The 21512-nt window shown below is 51.4% G+C and overlaps 1 protein-coding gene and 1 long non-coding RNA gene across 2 annotated transcripts in view; both read left to right on the forward strand.

Moving 5' to 3' along the window:
* LOC146177435 (uncharacterized) overlaps positions 1 to 8873 on the forward strand; it is a 54738-nt gene extending 45865 nt beyond the window's left edge. The window contains exons 2-3 of the long non-coding RNA XR_014701033.1: positions 4457 to 4899; positions 5534 to 8873. This is a non-coding gene — a long non-coding RNA (uncharacterized LOC146177435). The remainder of the gene's footprint in view (positions 1 to 4456; positions 4900 to 5533) is intronic.
* A 3334-nt stretch (positions 8874 to 12207) lies between these two features.
* Positions 12208 to 18463, forward strand: LOC146177437 (uncharacterized; the record flags this gene model as incomplete). Its single annotated transcript, XM_084581561.1, has 5 exons — positions 12208 to 13655; positions 16885 to 17200; positions 17271 to 17517; positions 17672 to 18018; positions 18089 to 18463. Coding segments are annotated over 5 exons (2733 nt in total), but the record flags the coding sequence as incomplete, so codon positions are not given.
* Between the last annotated feature and the right edge of the window lie 3049 nt (positions 18464 to 21512).

Genomic DNA, 21512 nt, shown 5'->3' on the forward strand with positions numbered 1-21512 from the left:
TTTTTGGCACCAAATTGAAAAATGAAATAAAAAAATGGTCTGAAAAAAAAAAGTGAAAAAAAAAGAAGTGAATAATTGGTGCTGTCATTCATACAGCAGGCACTAATGCCCTAGCCATGTTGACCTGGGAGAATTTGTGATTTATGTTGAGTGTTGCTGCCTGTGCTAATTGTCAGTGTGTGCTAGTTGACGTGGGTACCGAGGGCCGACTCAGCGATGGAGGCACCTTCAAGAGTTGTGATTTTGGCCAAGACCTCGCCAACGGCAGTCTCGACATCCCTCAACTTGGGACACTGCCCGGCACAACTGTGGCCGCCCCATTTGCTTTTGTTGGGGATGAAGCCTTCCAGTTGCAGAAGGACTTCTTGCGCCCTTACCCCTCAAGGCACCTGGAAGACGAAAAGAGGGTGTTTAATTACAGGCTGAGCAGAGCAAGGTACGATATGGTGCTGTCTTATGAAATTTGAGTAGCTTGTAAAAGTGAGACCCTGTAAAGAACATCTCACAAGTACTAATCACGTCAGGGGCCATATTATGCAGTTATTACACAAAAAAAAACACAAATCTGTTGCAAACTGATAATTAACCCTACTCCTATTGGTGGATTCTGACCAGCAGATGTGCAGAGCAGTAGGAGTGGGAGCTAATTGACAGGCTTACGGCAGTTTTGTTTTGTGATCATTACATAATTTGCTCCCTGACGTCATTTTTGACATAGTCTGTTGGCTAGGGGCTTGGCGATGGCGATGGGGCCGCACCCTTTGGAACGGGCGATCACAGTCTGAGCTGAATCTGGCCAAAAAGAAAAAAAAACAAGAAAAGAAAGGAGGGGGGCGGGGAGAAGAAAGAAAAAAAGACTCAAAGTGTTTACGGGTTGTCCGCACACACCACTTTTGTCCGTCACTATGCCACTCGCTCATGTCTCTCCTGCCGCTCCGGCCGCTGCGCCCACCAACCCTCCCGGCGTCTCTTAGTGACCTCTACCGCTGCCGCCGTACCCGCTCCAACGGAGAAACCCAGTGCCTCTGGAAGCGACGTCGCCCTCGGAACTGGGACGATGTCCTTGCATCGGAGAACCATGTGCTCCATTGATTCGTCCTCAGCCCCGCAGATGGCGCATGCTGTCTGGCATTCAGTGAACCTAGCTCTCCACTGTCGCGTTCTCAGCCGTGGCACCCCCAACGCTAATCGGCCAACTGCTCTCTGTTGGCGCTCGAGGAATTCCCTGGTGCCCGTCGACAGGCACAGTACCGCATTGGCATATGTAAGGGCTGGTACTGCCACCATCTTCTAAAGCGCTCTCGTCACTTCGTACCGGTTAAACGACCAAAGTGCCTGGCGCCCCAGTACACCCCTGTAACGAGCAGTTTTCGCCCTGAGCTCTCGTTCATGTTGTCCCAGGTAGTCTGCTCCTGCGGACAATCTGACTCCGAGGTATTTTGCGGTGTCTACTCTAGTGACCGGTCTCCCTTGAATCTGCCACGTGGATCCGCTGTGGTGGTCTCCCTCGCCCCAGGCCATCACTACACATTTCGTGTCACTGAAACTGAGACGACGCTCCGCCATTCCTGATGCGCAAATGTCCAGGAGCGTCTGTAGTTCTGCGGGTGACCCTGCGAGCACTGCGAAGTCATCCGCATACACCAGAGCGGGTATATGTCGTACAACCCTTATCCCTTCTTCGAAGTGCTCCAGACGAAAACCAAGCCCCGAGGCCTCCAGCTGTGCTGTGACACCTGCGACATAAATCATAAAGAGCAGTGGTGACAACGGGCATCCCTGACGCAGTCCCTTCGGAATATCCATGAAGCTTGTCACTTGCTCTGCCCACTCCACCCGCGCCTTGACCCCGTCGTATGGAGCTCGAAGGAGGTCAACACTGTGTTCCTCCAATCCATACTCTCGCAGAAGTCTCCACAGTCGTTCCCGATCCACATTGTCATAGGCCTTGGCTATATCCAGATATGCAACATAGAGAGGGCAATCTGCCTGCAGAGCTGCCTCAGTACATTGTGTAAGGACAAATAAATCGTCCTCAATCCGTCTCCCTGACCGAAAACCATTCTGCAGCTCCCCAAGGATTCCACATCTCTCCGCCCACCCCTGAAGGCGAGCCTTCGCTACCTGCGCCGCCACTCTGTATAGGACTGGTGTCACTGCAATAGGTCTGTAGTTCTCCAGGCGTTCCTTATCCCCGGCTCCCTTAAAGAGGGGCTTGATCCTGGTCCTTCTCCAGTCGTCTGGGATCTTGGCGTCCCCCAGCACTTTTGTCACGTATTCTTTAAGTCGTGACTGACCCTTCGGCCCCAGTACCTTGATCAAGCCCATGGGGATGCCGTCGCATCCAGTTGCTGTTCTAGAATCAACCCTCTTAGTTGCCCGTCCCCACTCCGTCTCGGTGGGTGGCGCCCGCAGATCCACCGCCTGCTCCTCCGGCCGCTGCCACTCAGTCTCCCCCTCCTCTTCAGCTGCATTTTCCGCACCTCCTGGTGATCCCTGTATTGTACGCCACCACCGCTCGAGAATTGGGACACAAGCTGGTCCCGTCACCGCTTCACCTTCTGAGTCAGCCTTCAATGCTATGGGCCTAGGGTTCTGCTGCCCCGCCTTCACCCATCTCCAGAAGCGCTGAGGCGCTTGTTGCCCTGCCGTTCTCAGTTCTTCCATCAATCGCCTATTGAAAGAGTGAAGCCGTGATTGCACCAAGGCTGCTGCTTCCTGCTTTCGGGCTCTATAATCATTCCATGCACTGGCCATGGCCACATCATCCTGTTCTCTGACCGCACGCCTGTGTACCTTGCTAGCTTCCTGGCGTCGCTTAATTGCCGCAGCAACCTCCGAACACCACCATGCTTTACCCCTACGCTGGCCCCCCATACGGCTTTCCCGTGCTGTAAGTTGCCCTCCTATTGCATCCATCAACACCTCATAGGAGTCCATTTGGTCTACTCGCTCCTCTAGCCAGCTTGCAATCTCCTGCAGTTCAGCCGCGCTAAGTCGTCTTTGAAGTGGTGTCGGGTTGCCGTCGCCTCCGATGTTCGTGTCCAAACACTAGCCGGATCCGGTTATGGTCACTCCCAAGGTTCCTCGTACCATCTTCATCTATCACCATCTTCTCAAGCGCCTCGTACAACTCCTCTGTCATAAGGCAATAGTCAATCGAGGATTGCATCTCTCGAGCTGCCCATGTTATGCGCCCCTCACACTTGTCCGAGCCATTCACACATACTAGCTTCTCTTCCTCTACCATTCTCATCAGCAGCCTGCCATTTGAGTCTGTGTGCCCGTCAAAGTCTTCAAGGTGGGCATTGAAATCCCCAAGGACCAAAATCTCTGAAAACTCCCGAAGCGTACGTATATCCTGTCTGAGGCATTCGTACAACTTCCCGTTATGCTCTATTGCCCCTCCTGAGCGCAAATAAACGATCGCCAAAGCCACCGACCGTCCCCCTACTTTTCCAGTCATCCACATGCGTTCTTGGCACGAGTGCCTAGTGCGATTCCATGGCCTCGACGCCGCCCACAAGCAACCTATCCCACCGCCTTGTCGTTCGGACCCTCTCCGATTACGTCCCTCCCACTCATATCCCTCTACCTGCGGAGGTGTTTCTACCTCTCGAAGATGGGTCTCTGCAACCGCAAACAGGTCCATTCGTTGCCGTGCCAATTCCAAAGCCAACTCTTCCCATTTTTGCGTCCTCCTACCTCCCTGCATATTAAGGAAGACGATCGACTCCCGTTTCTGTGTTGGCTGTTTACGTCGCTTGCCCCTTCGGGGGCGTGCTCTCCTCCGAGATACTCCACTCCGTGCAGCTATCTCTTTCATGTGCCTATACTCCAGCAAATGTCCAACTTCTGCCCCCTTTTGGCTGCGAGCACTTACCTCGCCCCCGCCTGGAGTAGCAGCTGTGCTAGAGCCTGCATCATGCTCCGGGTGCGCCCCTTGTCCAACGTCCCCCTTCTCTCCTGAATTGACCCCCGTCCGGTCCTTTTGGGCATCTGGGGCCCCGACTCTTGCGTGCAGCGAGACTCTCGGCGCTTCCCGGCTCTGGGTGGAATTTCTAAAAAAGCACGCGCACGTCCGCCGATCTTCTGTCCCAGCTGTCCAGCCACTTCCCTCGTATAAAGCAGTCTCCCTGCTCCTGTCTGTCCAACCTGCAACCTATGGCGTATAAATTCCACCCTAGGCCCAAACTCCTGGCGCACTCTTTCAATCTGCCTGATTACCGCCCTACATCTCTCTCTCAACTGGGGCTCCATTGCCCCGCCCTCCAGAAGTGCACAAATCGCAAAGAAATGTTCCTGACACTGTTCCTGCCCCTCCCGCAACCACTGCTGCAGTGAGCCAGCAACCTCCTCTGGAGCTCCCCAGTGTTGCTTGATAAATAACTGCTTTACATGATGTAAACTCCCACAGCTGATGCTTTTGTTTTGAAGCTTTGCATTTCTTTTCCAGGCAGTGCGTTGAAAATGCCTTCCGCATCACTGCAGCCAGGTGGCGCATATTGCTGCGTACCATACCCTTGCTCCCCAAAAACGTAGACTATGTCGTGAAGGCTGCCTGTGTCCTGCACAACACCTTGACTATCCAGAACCCGCGCTCTCAAAATGCAACTGACAGAGAGGACAGCTTTGGGAATTTCGTGCCAGGACGCTGGCGACAAGGCCTTCAGGGTGCACTGCAAGAGGATTCCGAGCCTCGGTTTTTTTCACTGGCGCCGACACATGCTAGGAATCACCACGCTGATGCCGCTGCTGCTAGGGACCTGTTCACTACATATTTTTGCAGCACAGTTGGTGAGGTTTCCTGGCAATGGCAACAGCCAGGCATTTCCAAGGAGGAAGTCTTGAGGAGGGCACAGAACCAGCAGCAGCACCATCCACGGCACTGAAAGTGAGGTACTGTACTTTATAATATGCATGTACAGCAACTGCTTGTTGCCCGACTTCTGTCCCAGGAAGCTATTTTCTGCTCTAAATTGCACCTTATCGTGCACTGTTATAACTCAAAACTGCTACAGAAATTCAGAACAAGCATAGAAGTCCCTGTAAATGGCCATATAGTACCACTATATGGCCATTCCCACTGGCTGGAATTTTGAAAAGGTTCCAGCCCCATGTCACCACTGCGCTATTTGTGAGCAAGACAGCGAACTTGAAGGTGGCACACTTAGAGCGCATGTAAATTCTCCATCCAGCACTGCTGTGGCAGACTACACATCACAAGGCCTCATTTTGGCACAATGCAACATCATTTTCATGCCATGTTTAAGGTATTTTAGAGTGAAACGAGTGATATAAAAGAACATAGATTTTTAATCACACGATAAACTCTTCGAGTACTTGGAGCAGCCTAATTCGTAGGCTCACTTGGTTCTCCGGCGGCACTTGTCGCATCATCCCTGCTATCGACATTGCGAACAAGTCTATGTGGTCTTGTGTGGGGGGGGGGGGGGGGGGGGTGTAGTCAGCACATCCGTCAGCCGCCCGACCTGAAGATCATCATTTGCCTCTGCGTCTTTTCTTTTTCCAGCTGCTCCGGCCGACACCTGCGATGCTGCAGACACCTGCGACTCGGCTGAAGTCTGTGTTTCCGACAGAACAGTCTCAGCCAATGATGGAGGAGCCTCCGGAATAACTTCAAATGACGCCGGCAATTCGTCGAAATCTACACCGCAGTCAATGTCGACGTGCAGCACACGGGGCTGCAGCCCGCTTGGCCCTGCCACATTGATGTGGCCTTGCTCAATGGCCGGGTTATGCCGAGCCGGCGCCTTTATGTAATTTCCTGATGTTCTGAACATGAGAAAGAATATACATACATATTATGAGGTTGGATCTTGAAGTCACATTGTTAGCACTGTTGAGGTACTCTCATATGGCACATCATTATTTGTATCTATCTTTCAGAAGCACTGACATGATGCCTGCAGGGTAGCCTTTCCTAATCTCTTGTGGTCAAAGATGATCACACATCCATTTGTACAGAGTCTAGTGCACTGTTTCTCTCAGATATACTGCCACATGCATTTGTGAGTAAAAGTGGTATAAAATGTGCAGGTGCTGGTGGGGCTCAGGAAAACTGCATCAAAACATCACCTATCAACAGGGACAGTAGCAGCGGCACATGCATTTCAATAAAATGGGCAGGGATGGAAGCAGACTCGAGCATTTTAGAGCACTTTTGGGAGCAGTAATAACGTCATTTTTGGGCATTGGTCAAACCCTTTTCATATTTGATAATTGCAGTTTTCTCTGTCTGAAATACAAAATTTCCCATCTGATTCCTTTTTACGCAAGTTCAATGCTTTTCCGACTTCACACTATCTCTTAGAAGACAGTTTAACAAAACTTGAAGTGGGACTAGATGGCACATTGCAACTTCACTAAAGATAAAGCGCACAGGAAGATACACTCAAGAGAAGAAGACACAGGACAAGCGCTAACTCTCATCTGATTTATTTGCAGCAATAGCAGCAAATATATGCTGAAAAGGAGTCATGCAGTACATATCAGTAACATAAAGACAAAGTCAAAGCAAGGAATATTACGAAACACGATCAAGAAAACTGATCTCTGCCTTCCAGAGCTGCACCGACATATCACTGACACATTGCACTGCATGCGAGCCGCGACTGGGTGACATTAAGATTCTGGACAGAGGCCGCGATAAGACAGCGTGTGAGCTATTGGAGGCATTTCATATCAGGAAAAAGGGAGATAGGTGTGTCAGCGTTACGTCGGTGCGGCTCCGAAAGGCAGAGATCAGTTTTCAGGATCGTGCTTTGTAATGTTCCTTGTTTTGACTTTGTCTTACTCCTTTTCAGCATATATTTGCTGCTATTGCTGCAAATAGTGTCTTCCAGTGCGCTTTATCTTTTGTCAAGTTCTTAGAAGGCAAATGACCAAAGCATGTAAGATAACTAACACAGACTTGCGTTAGCAACAACATGAAACAGACTAGCAGCAAACGGAATGATTGCTGGTGCACTTCATAACTGAACACCTAGTCTGACCTAAAGTGTTTGCCTATGTCGACTTCATAGATTCAAATGTCAAGTATTGCCGACATGTCGAAAAGCACTTGCAGATGTTAAATGCCAAGTTTCAGTGTTCCACACATTATTGGACAGTGAACACTAGTCGTGTGTTTCGAATGTGCCGTAGCAGGTGATTGCTGTACCAGCCTTTCCCCCTTACCCCCTACAGTAGTTTCGTGCCTTCCTCTTAAAAATGAAGTACTCCTAAGCAGTTAATAAATTGTTTGTTCACCCTGCTTTCATTTTATGTGCTGTATAGGTATGAAAGCTACCTTCAGACCAGGCCTGGAACTGCACCTAAGTTTTCTAATGCAGTTGGAAAAGCAGATCTCCATGCAGCAGCAGGCAGTCTAGCACACAAAAAGCAAGCCGTGCTTTCTTTAAAAAATGTGTGTGCAATTTCTTTTTATTTCGAGCATTAATTCAGACACAGTGGTCTTGGATAACCAAGCTAAAGCCAGGTGGTCTCTGCCTGATGAGGACCTTGTTACCCATACACTGTTTGAGAAGCGCAAGTGACGGATGACATTGATATATGCTAATGAAAATATACGGAATTAAAAACAAAAAACAATCATGCAAGTTATTGAGCACGTGTACCATTTTTGGCATGAAAGAAGACCGAAAATACTCACAGCATTGAATAAGAAAGCACGAAAGATATCAAGGCTTTCTTATTCCCGGGCGATATAGAATGCTGAAACTAGCCACACAAATGAGAAGTGTTTAATTGGTTTTCTAATGTGTGCTTAATGAGTGTGCATGAACCAAGCAGCAACATTAACTAAAGGACCCTTTTTGAGAAAGGTCCTTTTTTTTATAGGCAAATGACAGAGCTTAGGCCGCTTGTATACGGCAGCAGTTTATCATAGGTTTAGAGTATTGCATGGGGGAAATGCATCAGAAGAGCATGCAGCGGTAATGCGCTTGCAAGGGGCAGATTGAAAAAAGCAAATCCAATTCTGCGATTAATGGGAACAGGCGACATGTTGCTAATTGAATTATAGTGAAGGGCCTTCGCCAGTTGCCTACGCTGGTTACAATATCCTTTTTGAACGATACACTGCTAGTGTCGATCAAAAGGGGTAATACAGTCGATCGCGTCGAACTGGGATGTATATGCATACGTGCTTGTGTACAGAGCTGAAGCAGTCGCCTGCAGGTCAAGCAGTGAAATTTTAAAATCTGGCACTGTGTTTCACGCATAATTCTTACACTCAAAAGGACGATCATAATTACCAAAACTACTGAAGGAGTGCAGTGCCAATAAACCTGCTACAGAAGTTGGCTTTCCCACATATCTTGCGGCCTAATCATGGCATGATGAAGTGCTGAATTTGCATTTTACTGCACAGCTGCATGCAGTGCAGTGAAGGAAACCGTTTGAACATATGCTGCGAAAAGCACATAAAACACGGCTATAATGTACCGTTAAAAAAAAATAACTGGCATAATGCATTGAGGTGAAGCTAATGTAACTTTTTACAAAAGGGGAGCAGAACTGAGACTGGAAATGACGAATCAGCCTCTCCCACACCTAAGCACAGCAACTAGCTTTATTTTCACTTCACTGCGACGCATATCGCCCCAACGTCCGAGACAAGTCTGCTCACTTCTTTATACTCGCTGCCAACTCGCCCATAATTTTTCGCCAGCATAGACGTGACCGACGAAAGCACGGCACTACACGCTTTCGTTTTGATCAAAACTTCAATCATAGCAAAGAAAAAAAAAAAGCTGCACTTACGGCCTACACTCCATCGTGTCTCGCAGGAACAAAAGTTGCATGTAGTAAGGCCACACAACTTCGAATTCGCTGGCCTCTGTGTCTTCTGTACCGGCGCCACTTTTCTTGGAGTCTTTTTCTGCCGTTAGGATTCGGCGAAATTTATCGCGGAGCAACTTCCACCGCCTCTGGAGGAAGTTTATTCCTTCTATGTGATTGAAACACAGTGACAAATTATTCTTTATGCACATGCATGTCATAAATGTCAGGTTGGCTTACCTACTCGTGGTGCTCCCGGAAGAATTACTCCCAGTATTTCTTCCCAGAGAGCTCTTTTGACCGATTTGTTTTTATGCAGCCGGTGGCTCGCCAGCCACAATGATGGCCTCCTTTCCATCTCTGCAATTAACAACTCATTATCGACTTCTTTAGCCCACAAGATCTCCATCGCGCTGTTTCCTAGTTGACGAGGAAAAAAGCAGTATGTGCATTCAGGCCGCTTGAAGCCTCATTCCGGATGTGGAACTACCAGTGTGTTGTCCGATTGGTCTACGCCGGTCATGGCGCCTGCGTGCTGGAAACGACGCGTGCGTGGCGCGCGCCAAATATCTGGCGAGGACAGATCGAAGCGTCGTCGCTCGCGTTGCTCGTGTCAGGGCCCGCGCGCATGCGCAGACTGAGTTTGGCTGACGCAAAGATGGTATGAAAATCTAATAAACTACATTCAGTGACACTGTCGCCGCATATCCGGCAGCAAAAAATCGAATAATTGCTGAGATATTGCGATAAGATTTTCTTGTTCCCGCCGGTCGAATTCAAACTGTGCCCTCCAACTACGTAGTTGGAGTTGAGTGACGCACACTATGACGTAAGCGGAGACTCCGTGATAGCTAGCCAGCTGGCGCGGCCCGCGGCGTCGCATCCCTCAAGGGCCAACATGGCAACAGCGTACTCGCAATGACGGCCTCAGCCGAAATAAATAAAACGATGAAGAGAGTAATTTACCTAGCGATGGGCCCATAAAGGAAGAAAAAAAAAAACATAGAGCGCTTGTAATGCACAATACTTTACATGTTTCTCAAGCTTTTGCGCTCTTTCTTGCACTGTGTATAAACAAACCGAGCCCTCGGTCATCGCAACGCTTCCTGGCATGTTTACATACAAATAAGATTTAGTTACCAGCAAAATAGTGTCCTGGCTGCTGCGGTTGTCAGTTTTGAAGCTTCGTCGCACTTTTTTCCTTCAAGGTTTGTACTACAGCTCCGTGTTCAGCGAAAATTACGTCCACGGTGGCAGAACATGACCGAAGTGCCGGCGCCACTACATTTGCCGGCGCTGTGAAATTCCACATGTTAAAATGGATCCAGTGCACAATATAGTGTGCATAGGCATCCAGAACATTAGTTGCAAGACGTGAGAGCAGGCAGCATGCGCCAATGATCAAGAAGTTGTAATTTTTAGACCGGCAGCAGAAACACTTTATTGTAAATGGGGCCATGACATAAACACTAGAAATATTTCCAAGCTTCCTGTGACGCGGCGTAGCCGAGCGGTTAGCGCCGAACATTACGGAGCAAGCAATAGCGAGTTCGAGTCTTACCGCTTCTGGCGTTTTTTTTTTTTTTACAAATCGGTTTTTTTTAAACATTTGTAATGTATTTCTGGTGCTTCGTTATTTTTAGCTTTTACTTTTTACCCGAGGCCCTTTTTTTCGCCGGGCGACGAGCGCAATATATCGACGCTCTCCTTGGTATGAGCGGAAAATATGCCCCTTTTGTTTACGACGCCTGCAAATAGCACGTTGAAGGTCTTGTTGACGCAGTATATGTTGGTCAGATGTGCCATGATTTAGGGAACAATTGAATGCTACTGCGTTTTTCCTTCGGTACTTAGCATATGTATGCTTTTCGTGGCGTACGTAGCTGCAGTCAAGTGGTCAGGTCGCAATCGAAGCGGCAATGGCGACGATAGGCGATATGTTGGCGCAGAAGTGTGAACGAAGGAGCGTGTCGGCGGTAGCGGATTTCGCTTGCTCGTGCCTCCGAATGCTCAAATGGGAACCATCAAGGCCCATCTGCTGCTCCAAGCTCGTAATTCAGGCGCTGCAGGTTCGAACAAACTATCCGAGTGCGCACGAAATGCCTGAGCCGAAACATAACCAAAACTGAAGTGGGCGCCTGTGGCGCCTCCAAGTATATTTTTGTATTTGCCTTGCAACGTTTACGTTGTCTTTTCGCCGTCGTTTACGTATGATAAAAGCGTGTTATCATGTTTGAGAAAAAACGTACTACTGCATTCAAACATGCAACGTAATTCACATTTGTCAGCCTCCGGGATCCCTAGCGCGTCACGTGATTTGTAGTTGCGAGCCTCGGCCGTTTGGCTGTGGTGGCGATACCTGTATTTCTGTTATTCTTCTTTACTACCTTATAACAGCTCTGTTTTCAGTAAGAGTAGTCTTTTTGTAATCGGGAACTAGCATTCTATAGATGCAAACCCACTTCCTTTCTCTCTTTAGTGTCCCTTTAAGGCCCCTCGGCGGAGGCAACACACCACTTTGGTTCACGCTTCCCATAGATGGCACCTCCGGCCTGACCCGACCGGGGAAATCGACAGTTGCCTTTTCCTTTCCTCCCCTCCACCTTTTGCTTTCCTGTCTTCTTTCTTAGAACTGACCTGTATCCTCCTCTTTTCTTGGATTTTTCATTTTTCAGGCAGCAAGGGTTAACCTTGTGTGGCTAACCACCCTGTGTTACGCCATATTTGGTTATAGTCGGGGTGTAAGGCTGGCGTGGGCTAGACATTCTCGGAAGCTCCTGTCCCATCCCCTTGTTGGGCTCGGTGGTGGGTGGCTGCCACCCTGGCCGAACATCAACATTATTTTTATGCCTTTTTTACTCACATGATCGATCCCGAAAAAGGGGTCGGACCGGCGAAACCTCCAAATTCCAAACAGTTTAACAAAACTTGAAGTTGGGCTAGATGGTGCATTGTAATTTGACTGAAGATGAAGCGCACGGGAAGACGCACACAAGAGAAGAAGACACAGGACACGCGCTAACTCACATCTGGTTTATTGCAGCAATAACAGCAAATATATGCTGAAAAGGGTTCATGCGCAGTACATAAAAATCCCATAAAGACAGAGGAAAAAAATATAAGGAATATTACAAAACATTATCAAGGAATATCACAAAACCCGATCAAGAAAACTGATCTCTGCCTTCCAGAGCCGCACCGACGAATCGCTGACACACCTATCTCCCCTTTTCCCGATATGGAATGCCTCCAACAGCTCACGCGCTGTCTTGTCACGGCCTCTGCCCAGAATCTTAATGTCAGCCAGTCGCGGCTCGCACGCAGTGCAGTTCGCGCAATGCGCTGCCAAATTTGACCCTCCACTCCTTAAAGCCCGCAAATGATCCCCTGCTCGATCATTAATACAGCGCCCGGTCTGGCCAATGTAGGCCTTCCCACAGGTCAGCGGGATCTCATAAACGACCCCCATGCAGCAGTCGACAAACCGCTTGGCATGTTTTTTCTCACAACCGCTCGGTTTTCCAGCACGCGAAATGCGTGAGCAAATTCTGCCAGGAACCAAGTGTACCGGGCCATGAATTGCTTGCGCTCAATCGGCAAATAGCTAGGAAGGCTGCAGGAGAAGACCAAGAAAGATGCCTTCTTGATGGTGTGGACGCGCTGATGAAAACTGCCAGGACCTCCGCGGGCCGTTCCAAGGATGGGTGGGGGAAGGTTGTTTCCTTCTTCCAGCATAATGAGTTACGACTGCTTCAGTCTGACAAGGAAGGAGGCTTTGTGGTGTTGACTGAAGAGGAATACCACAGGAGAGCGCAAGATGCTATCGCCAAGAATTTCGAGGAAGTAAAGTCCAGCGCCACTAGAGTGAAGGGTAAAGCGGCTGCCTTGTGCAAAGACTTGGTTCTCGACAGGTTAGCAAATGATATTGTTAGTACTAGGTGCAATGCCCTCTCAGTGTTTTTTACGGCTAAAACACATAAGCTGAATGTGCCTTTTAGGTCTGTTGTTAGTGAAAATGGTACTTGGCAGCATGTTTTAAGCAAGTACCTTCAGAAGCATTTAAATTCACTGCAGTTTCAAGACCCCTTTTTAACGAAGAATTCGAATGAAGTGGTGAGCTTTCTCGAGGATAATAAGTCGATTGGCTATGTATTCACTGTAGACGTGGAAGATTTATATTATTCTGTGCCTCATGCTGCCCTGTTCGTTGCTGTTAGAGATGCTATTGAAGAAAGTGGGGTTGTGCAATTTCAGAACTCTAGTGGTCTAACAGTGGATAATTTTATGCGTTTGCTTGAGTTTTATATTAGTGTTACGTTTATCTCTTTTGAGAACAGATTTTATCGCCAGAAACAAGGGATATGTATTGGTTCTTGTGTTGCCCCGGTTCTTTGTAATGTGTTTTTAGCTTTTGTTGACCGCGCCCTTGAGCAGAGCTTTAATGGGAAAGGTGTTCTAAAGGTATTCCGGTACGTGGATGATTTTCTGATTGTTCTTAACAAGCTACCAAACTCGACGTACACTGAGGCGGTGGGTGGGATTTTGGACAACTTTCGGCAGAATGGGAGAGGTCTGGTTTTCACTCATGAACTTCCTTCACAGGGTTCATTGCAGTTTTTAGATATTAACGTTACTTTAGGGAATGATCATGTTTGTTGGTTGTACGCTCCGCGGGCACAGAAACAACTTTTGCCCTACTCTCCGGCACATTCTAAAACTGTTAAAAGAGCTATCGCTAGCCAATGCTTAGGGTCTGCCCTCACGAAGTCGTGCCCGCATGCTGTGCAGTCGAGTTTTAATAGGCAAATACAGCGGTTGCTGTCTGCTGGGTACCCCTGCGCAGTCATTATGTCAGTGACGGAAGCCCTGCTCCGGAAAACCAAGCGAGCCATGTTTGGAAAGAAAACTGCTCCGGTGAGAAATACGGCTAAACCTGTAGTGGTACCGTATATGCATAAGGTTGCGCACCACGTGAAGAAAGTGGCGAACAGACATGGCGTGCCGGTGGTGTTCTCCGCTCCGAAGAAGATGGCGGAGCTTTGCTCACGCATTTCGCGTGCTGGAAAACCGAGCGGTTGTGAGAAAAAACATGCCAAGCGGTTTGTCGACTGCTGCATGGGGGTCGTTTATGAGATCCCGCTGACCTGTGGGAAGGCCTACATTGGCCAGACCGGGCGCTGTATTAATGATCGAGCAGGGGATCATTTGCGGGCTTTAAGGAGTGGAGGGTCAAATTTGGCAGCGCATTGCGCGAACTGCACTGCGTGCGAGCCGCGACTGGCTGACATTAAGATTCTGGGCAGAGGCCGTGACAAGACAGCGCGTGAGCTGTTGGAGGCATTCCATATCGGGAAAAGGGGAGATAGGTGTGTCAGCGATTCGTCGGTGCGGCTCTGGAAGGCAGAGATCAGTTTTCTTGATCGGGTTTTGTGATATTCCTTGATAATGTTTTGTAATATTCCTTATATTTTTTTCCTCTGTCTTTATGGGATTTTTATGTACTGCGCATGAACCCTTTTCAGCATATATTTGCTGTTATTGCTGCAATAAACCAGATGTGAGTTAGCGCGTGTCCTGTGTCTTCTCTTGTGTGCGTCTTCCCGTGCGCTTCATCTTCAGTCAAATTCCAAACAGGTTCCCACTTTTTATGTAGTGCACAGTGACAATGCTGAGAAAGCAGCTAGACAAATCACACATTTCATAGTGACCAAGACACTGACAAAGTATTAGCTCAGGGTTAAAACGTGAAGAAACATCCGAACGGAGACTTATTGGAAATCTAATTATCAGCATGAAAAACAGTCCACGTTGAAGTCTTTAAGGGAAATCCCAGTGAACGGCGCCGAGGCGGTCCCTTTGCTGCAGCTTTTGTCGTGCTAGACGCATGGGCCCGTTCCACGAACTCTGGCTGGCTCGCTCCGTAGCCGACCGGAAACCGTTTGTCTTGGCCTGGTTGACGGTGACTGCAGGCCCTGGGTGCAGGAACACGGCCACTCCTTGGACGGCTTGCCCTTCACTGCTGCAACGGTCGTCGTGGCCTCCGCCGCCTCCCCTCCTTTGCTGGCTGCAATGCTGTCTTTTCCCTAGTTACATTTTTTTTCTTTTCCAAATCTAACCCCGCTCGATCTTTTCCAAGAGAAAACGCGTGCTTGCTCTGGAAGTAAAATGCGCTGAATATCGACAGAGCGTCCCATCTATATTCAGCACAAGAAATTACTCCCTGCGTGTTGGTCAGAGTTACGTCTGCCGTGGGTGCAAGTCGTAACGAGGCGCGATGCTCGAAATCCCAAGCCTTGCCTCTCGCTGCAGCTGCCTGCTGGTGGGGGAGTACGTCCTCCTCGGGCCACGCAGCGGGGCTCGAATTGCGGTGCGCTTTGTGTAAAGTCTAGCTCCGCCATCTTTGCTTGCAGCTCTGTCGCGCGTCGGCGTGTGCCCAACGCAGCAACCGTGGCGTTGTTGCGAACTTATAGAGCAAGTTGTACCCATTCGACAACGTCACCATGCACATCACTAGGCAGCGAAATGACACAACTTGAAGAAAAGTCTTAGGGCCGTTCGCATGCTCAGCGATGCACGTGCGATATAGCTCGTCTCAGCGTGGCGTGACCAACCTCGAAGGACTCATGTGTATCCTTCGCGTGGGGAAAGGATAACAGTTAAGGTGGTTTTGCTTGCTTGCCGTTATGCAATCACCACTGCAGTATTGGAAGAGACTCAGAAGTCAGTCCTGCTCACTGCCATGGCTAGTCTATGTGTCGGCGTCGTACACACACAGACACTCAATTTGTCACATCTCTGGCCCCATGTTCGGGCGCCATAATATGGGGGTTCATTCAGGTAGAGAACGCGCCACGAGGGGGCTAGACGCTACAGTCGCCTTCTAGCCCCGATGTGCCAGACAGAGCTGTAACCCCCAACCGGCGGTGCGAGAAATCGCCACTGCGGCGGATTCGGGCCAGAGGGGACAAACACCGAGTTACGTACTCGAACAGTTTATTGTGCTGGAGTACACGGCAAGGGAATAGCAATCAAGAACAACCACCGTGTAGCGAGCGAGCGCCGCGTACGGGGGTGAAATAAAAACCACCTAATAGGGAAGCGCGTCAAGGAGGTGAGAGGAAGTCTTCTCACCTGAGACGGCTTCGCGCTCACATCCCGTTGTGGTAAGTGCCTACGGTGTGTGGGCGATTCTCGGTGACGGCGGTAGTCTCCTCGGCAGAAATCATGAACCGCGCGCGTGCGAGACCATTCGCCGAAGACCCCGAACGAGTTGCTACAGTCGCGCTCCTCGACACGGAACGGGAGAGGAGGTCTCCCGGTTACGCCGGCAGGAAAGAGGGAAGCCCGCAGCAGCGTCGCCGCAGGCCCGGGAGGTGGCGGGGGGTGGCCAGCATGCCTTCTCCGCCTACCTATCTGCCAGCACGCGTAATCACGCGTGTTAATTACGCGCGGGTGTTATAATGGAGGAAGGGGATTGTGCTCCCCACATCCCCCCCTCCTTAAAACCGCCGTGCGGTTAAAAGTAGTCGCGTTCACCGAGGGGGCCGGCTAAACGCCGTTTTTAAACCCAGAGAAAATCCAGAGAAAAGTGCCAATATATAAAAAGTTGCAGACAGGATCATAGCCACGGGTGTCTGAGGGGGAGGCAAGGCCTGCGACCACAGGAGACCACCGCGGAGCAGGCGAGCCAGAGTTCTTGGAACGGGCTTCTGCGACTACCATGACGAGGGCTGCTGCAGAAGGGGCCGCCGTGGCGCCGTTCGAGACTCATGGCTGTGGCCTCGCGGGCGGCAGCGCTGGTGCCCCGCTGTGCAAGTCGACGCAAACCCTAAGGTCAGCACTCCTTTTCCAATGCTTTCGTTACGCGGAGAGCGCCGGAATGAGGGAGAGGGTGTGCCTGGCGGAGAGGGAAAAGCGCGCGAAACAAGCCCCGCGGACAGCGCACTTGTCACGAGACCGTTGAGCAAGCCGGAGGCAAATTTTAACTGCTCGACGCAAACCCCGAAGCGATGCAGGCCCAACAGCCCAATTCCATCGGCCATAAGGGGCAGGGACGAATGATCACCACCGCCCGGCCAGTACGGGTCTCGCTGGAAAGAGGCGCTACTATCCGGAGCACGGGACTCCGGGAGGCCCCCAGAAGAAGAACGCCCGCCCGGGACCGACAACCCTCAATGCTGGGGGACGCTCGGGCCGCTCCGGTACTGCGACAGCGGTCACCGCGCCGGAGACGCGCTCGGTTGCAACCTGGACACACCAGAGGGGCATGGAGGCGCCGGTGAGTTATTTCTCGGACCGGCCCTGGAGAGTGCAGGAACGAACGCCGCGCAGCAAGAACAACCACAGGCTGCTGAGCATGTTCCAGGGCCGGACCGTGGAGGACGAAGATCGCCGCGTAACGGCGCCTCTCTGCCTCCGGCGCCCGGCTCCGTGTTTTGTGTATGCGGAGGCCTGGTGTTGTCCAGCGTAAGTCACCGAGGCTGGGACGAGAGGAACCGGGCGGAGCCTGCTACGCCGCCGTCATCATTCGCGCCACAGCTCGGCCCCGCGGCGGCGGAAATGATGCGTCGGCTCGCCTAGGACCCAGCGTACGCGCAGTGGTTGCTGGCGATCGCTCGCACCGGTCCTGGGGCGTCGGCGTCACCGCTGCCGGGACCGAGCCAGCTGAGCGCCACCGGAGTAGCGGAGGGACCTGCCGGAATGAGGGAGAGGGTGGGCCTGGCGGAGAGGGAAAAGCGCGCGAAACAAGCCCCGCGGACAGCGCACTTGTCACGAGACCGTTGAGCAAGCCGGAGGCAAATTTTAACTGCTCGACGCAAACCCCGAAGCGATGCAGGCCCAACAGCCCAATTCCATCGGCCATAAGGGGCAGGGACGAATGATCACCACCGCCCGGCCAGTACGGGTCCCGCTGGAAAGAGGCGCTACTATCCGGAGCACGGGACTCCGGGAGGCCCCCCGAAGAACGCCCGCCCGGGACCGACAACCCTCAATGCTGGGGGACGCTCGAGCCGCTCCGGTACTGCGACAGCGGTCACAGCGCCGGAGACGCGCTCGGTTGCAACCTGGACACACCAGAGGGGCACGGAGGCGCCGGTGAGTTATTTCTCGGACCGGCCCTGGAGAGTGCAGGAACGAACGCCCCGCAGCAAGAACAACCACAGGCTGCTGAGCATGTTCCAGGGCCGGACCGTGGAGGACGAAGATCGCCGCGTAACGGCGCCTCTCTGCCTCCGGCGCCCGGCTCCGTGTTTTGTGTATGCGGAGGCCTGGTGTTGTCCAGCGTAAGTCACCGAGGCTGGGACGAGAGGAACCGGGCGGAGCCTGCTACGCCGCCGTCATCATTCGCGCCACAGCTCGGCCCCGCGGCGGCGGAAATGATGCGTCGGTTCGCCGAGGACCCCGCGTACTCGCAGTGGTTGCTGGCGATCGCTCGCACCGGTCCTGGGGCGTCGGCGTCACCGCTGCCGGGGCCGAGCCAGCTGAGCGCCACCGGAGTAGCGGAGGGGCCTGCCTGCAGCGGTGTTCCTGGTGGCCCTTCCTCCGCGCGGCCGGGATGGTCCCGACTGCCCCCGAGCGCGCCAGAATGGACCCCGTCATCGCCCTCGACATCATCGGCAGACCCGCTATGGATTTCGCGGAGTTGATGGGAGATTAAGAACCAACAGCCCCCCCCCCCCACTTCGGAAAAGGTGATACGGCGGTTTTAAGGAGGGGGGGATGTTGGGATTCATAATCCCCTGCCCCCATTATAAAGGGCCGCGCGTAGTTAACACGCGTGATTGCGTGCGCTCTTGGGGAGAACCGCGAGGAGAGGGCACACTGGCCATCCTCCCATCCTCCCGCGGCAACACCGCACGGGTTTCCTACCCGGGAAACCTCTTCCCGAGCCGAGGTATTTCCGGCGTACCCGGGAAACCTCTCCCCGAGCCGAGGTGAGATGCGCGTCTATCACAGCTCCCTTGGTGTCTGACGGTTGGGCGTGCACGCGCACGTATCAGCATTCCCATCGGGAGACCGCCGCCTTCACCCTCTGCTCCCGGTCCAGCGCGCACTGACTGCTGCGGGCCGTGAGCACGAACTCGCACGCAGGTGAGCAGACTACCTCTCACTCCTCGCGCGTGCTTCTCCCTTAGGTGGTTCTATTTCACTCCCGTACGCGGCGTTCGCTCGCTACACGGCGGTTGTTCTTTAGTGTATTTTTTTTGCCGTTACTCAAGCACAATAAACTGTTCGAGTACGTAACTCGGTGTTTGTCCCCTCTGGCTCGAACCCGCCGCAGTAGCGATTTCTCGCACCGCGGGTTGGGGGTCACAGCTCTGTCTGTTAGGGCTGCACGTCGGGGCTAGAAGGCGACTGTAGCGTCTAGTCCCCCCGTGGCACATTCTTGTGAGATTAACCCCCATAACACTTGGCTTCAAAGATGAGTTACTATTCCGTGCTTACTTCCAGGTGCCCCAGTTTCTATAGGCGATGCGCAAAACGCCGACAGTGCCGCCTGTCGTCAAAGCCCTAAAGCGTAGGTGGGCTCGGTCAGGCGTTGCTTCCATCCGAGTCTATGCGCGCGTGGTCGTGTTTGCGTCTTTTATCATGATTTAGTCGATTTCACGCTGCTTTTCCCCCGCAGGGGCACCTTGTGTAAACTAGGTGTTGGTGCTTGGTACCACCATGGACCCTGAGCCCCCATACCGAAGCTGTAATCCGTACCGTGGCGATAGGTTGAGAGGTGGAGGGAAGAAACCTTGAACGGTGGCGGTCGAGGCCATGGTCAAGTCTCGGCCGATGGGCTCCTCGCCAGTCCACCAGGTGAGGGGCTCCGGGACCTTCCTCTGCGTATAAGGGTGAACCAAAGGCGACATATATTAGGACCCCTTAAACAATCCATACTGCATGGAAAAACTACCTTTAAAAAAACCTGATCGACCCCCGAAAAGGAGTCGCACCGAAGTGACGCAAAAAATCAGTACACCAACTGACAACTTTCCAAAATTTCTTGTCTTGTGCTCTATAACGGAATCTCAACCAGTAAATGAACTGTCAGTCTTTCTGATTGCCAACTCTCTGAAGGCCATCATTGGGGCAAACTATAAAGTGAAAAAAACTAGGATTTGGTGACCTACTAATAGAGGTATCAGACAAAAGTCAATCTGACAACCTCCTCATAACAAAAACATTTGCTCACCTTGACGTTCAGGTATCACCCCACCACAGTCTTAACAGCTGCCAGGGAGTTGCTTCTGAGCGAGACCTAAACGAAACAGAATCAGATCTCCTTGAGGGCCTACAGAGCCAAGGTGTAACAGCAGTACGAAGAATAACATTCAGGCGAAAGAATGAAGAAATAAAAACGAAACATGTTCTCACCTTCAACCGGAGCACACTTCCTGAATTTATCAATGTGGAATTCATCCAATGCAAAGTGAGCCCGTACATACCAAGCCCCCGCAGGTGCTTCAAGTGTCAGCGGTGCGGGCATGGTAGCCAGACATGTCGAGGACGCCTTACATGTGCAAAATGCAGCGCACATGATCATGCAACCGATAAATGCAGTGCAACTGTCTACAAATGTGTGAACTGAGGGCACCCACCCTGCATACTCACGGTCCTGGGCAGCCTTTCAGGCCGGAAAGGAAGTAATCAATATAAAGATAACTGAGACGATAACATAAGGAGAGGCGCGAAAAAAGCACAGAATGCTTTCCTCCGCTCCCTGTGCTGACGCAGCCCACAGAGGGGCCAGGCCGCGTCAAGTAACGGTGGGCACGCAGTGCAATGCTGCTGACGTGCTCCCACCACGACTCCTCACTAAGCAGCCACCGGCTGCACCAATCTGTGCAATCCCGGAGGTCACTTTCCCTCAGACGTCCGGTACACCAGTGACATCTGAGAGGGACTTGGTTCCTCTTAAAAAACCTCCTGCCTCCATGCCTGCACCAGACGCGATAGAGGTGAGCATGGACTCCGCAGCATCAGCGGCGCCTAGGGAGTCCGCCAATGAGAGGCGGGGCTTGCTAGACCGCCTCAAATAAACACATACACCAGTTAAGCCCCCTGATAAGGGCGGCGAGTCTTAACCCTATTCTATATTCTTTCCACACCTACCAAAATGGCTACCGAGAGCATCATTTATTGTAACTGTCGAGGACTCCTAAAAAATCTGAATGACGTATATGAAATCCTCGCCGAACACCAACCAAACATAGTTTGCCTGCAAGAAACGCATCTGAAACCAACAGACACAAGTTTTCTCAAGCAGAATCGTGTATTCAGGAAAGATAGGCAAAGCAGTACTCACCCCTCCGGTGGCGTTGCCATTATAACACAAAAGTCAATCGCTTGTCGAAACATCCCGATTAACACAGACATGGAGACAGTGGCAATACAAGCCTTAATATTCGGTAAAATAACGGTATGTTCGCTGTATATTCCGCCAGATCATAGACTATGCAACAAAAATTTTGAAAAGCTGATTGACCAACTCCCAGAACCATGGCTGCTGGTCGGAGACTTTAATGCCCACCACCCATTATGGGGATGTACAGGAACGGACTTCCGAGGTGCACTAATTGAAAAGTTCTTGTTGTCCTCAGGACCATGTTTACTCAACTCAAAACAGCCAACAGCTCAGCTCATAACACGTACACAGCCATTGACTTAGCCATTGGCTCTCCGATGCTCTTGGCAGCTACAGAGTGGGTTGTTATTGA

This window comes from Amblyomma maculatum, chromosome 10, assembly GCF_055883805.1.
Source record: "Amblyomma maculatum isolate TAMU_Amacu chromosome 10, ASM5588380v1, whole genome shotgun sequence".
Classification (NCBI taxonomy): domain Eukaryota; kingdom Metazoa; phylum Arthropoda; class Arachnida; order Ixodida; family Ixodidae; genus Amblyomma; species Amblyomma maculatum.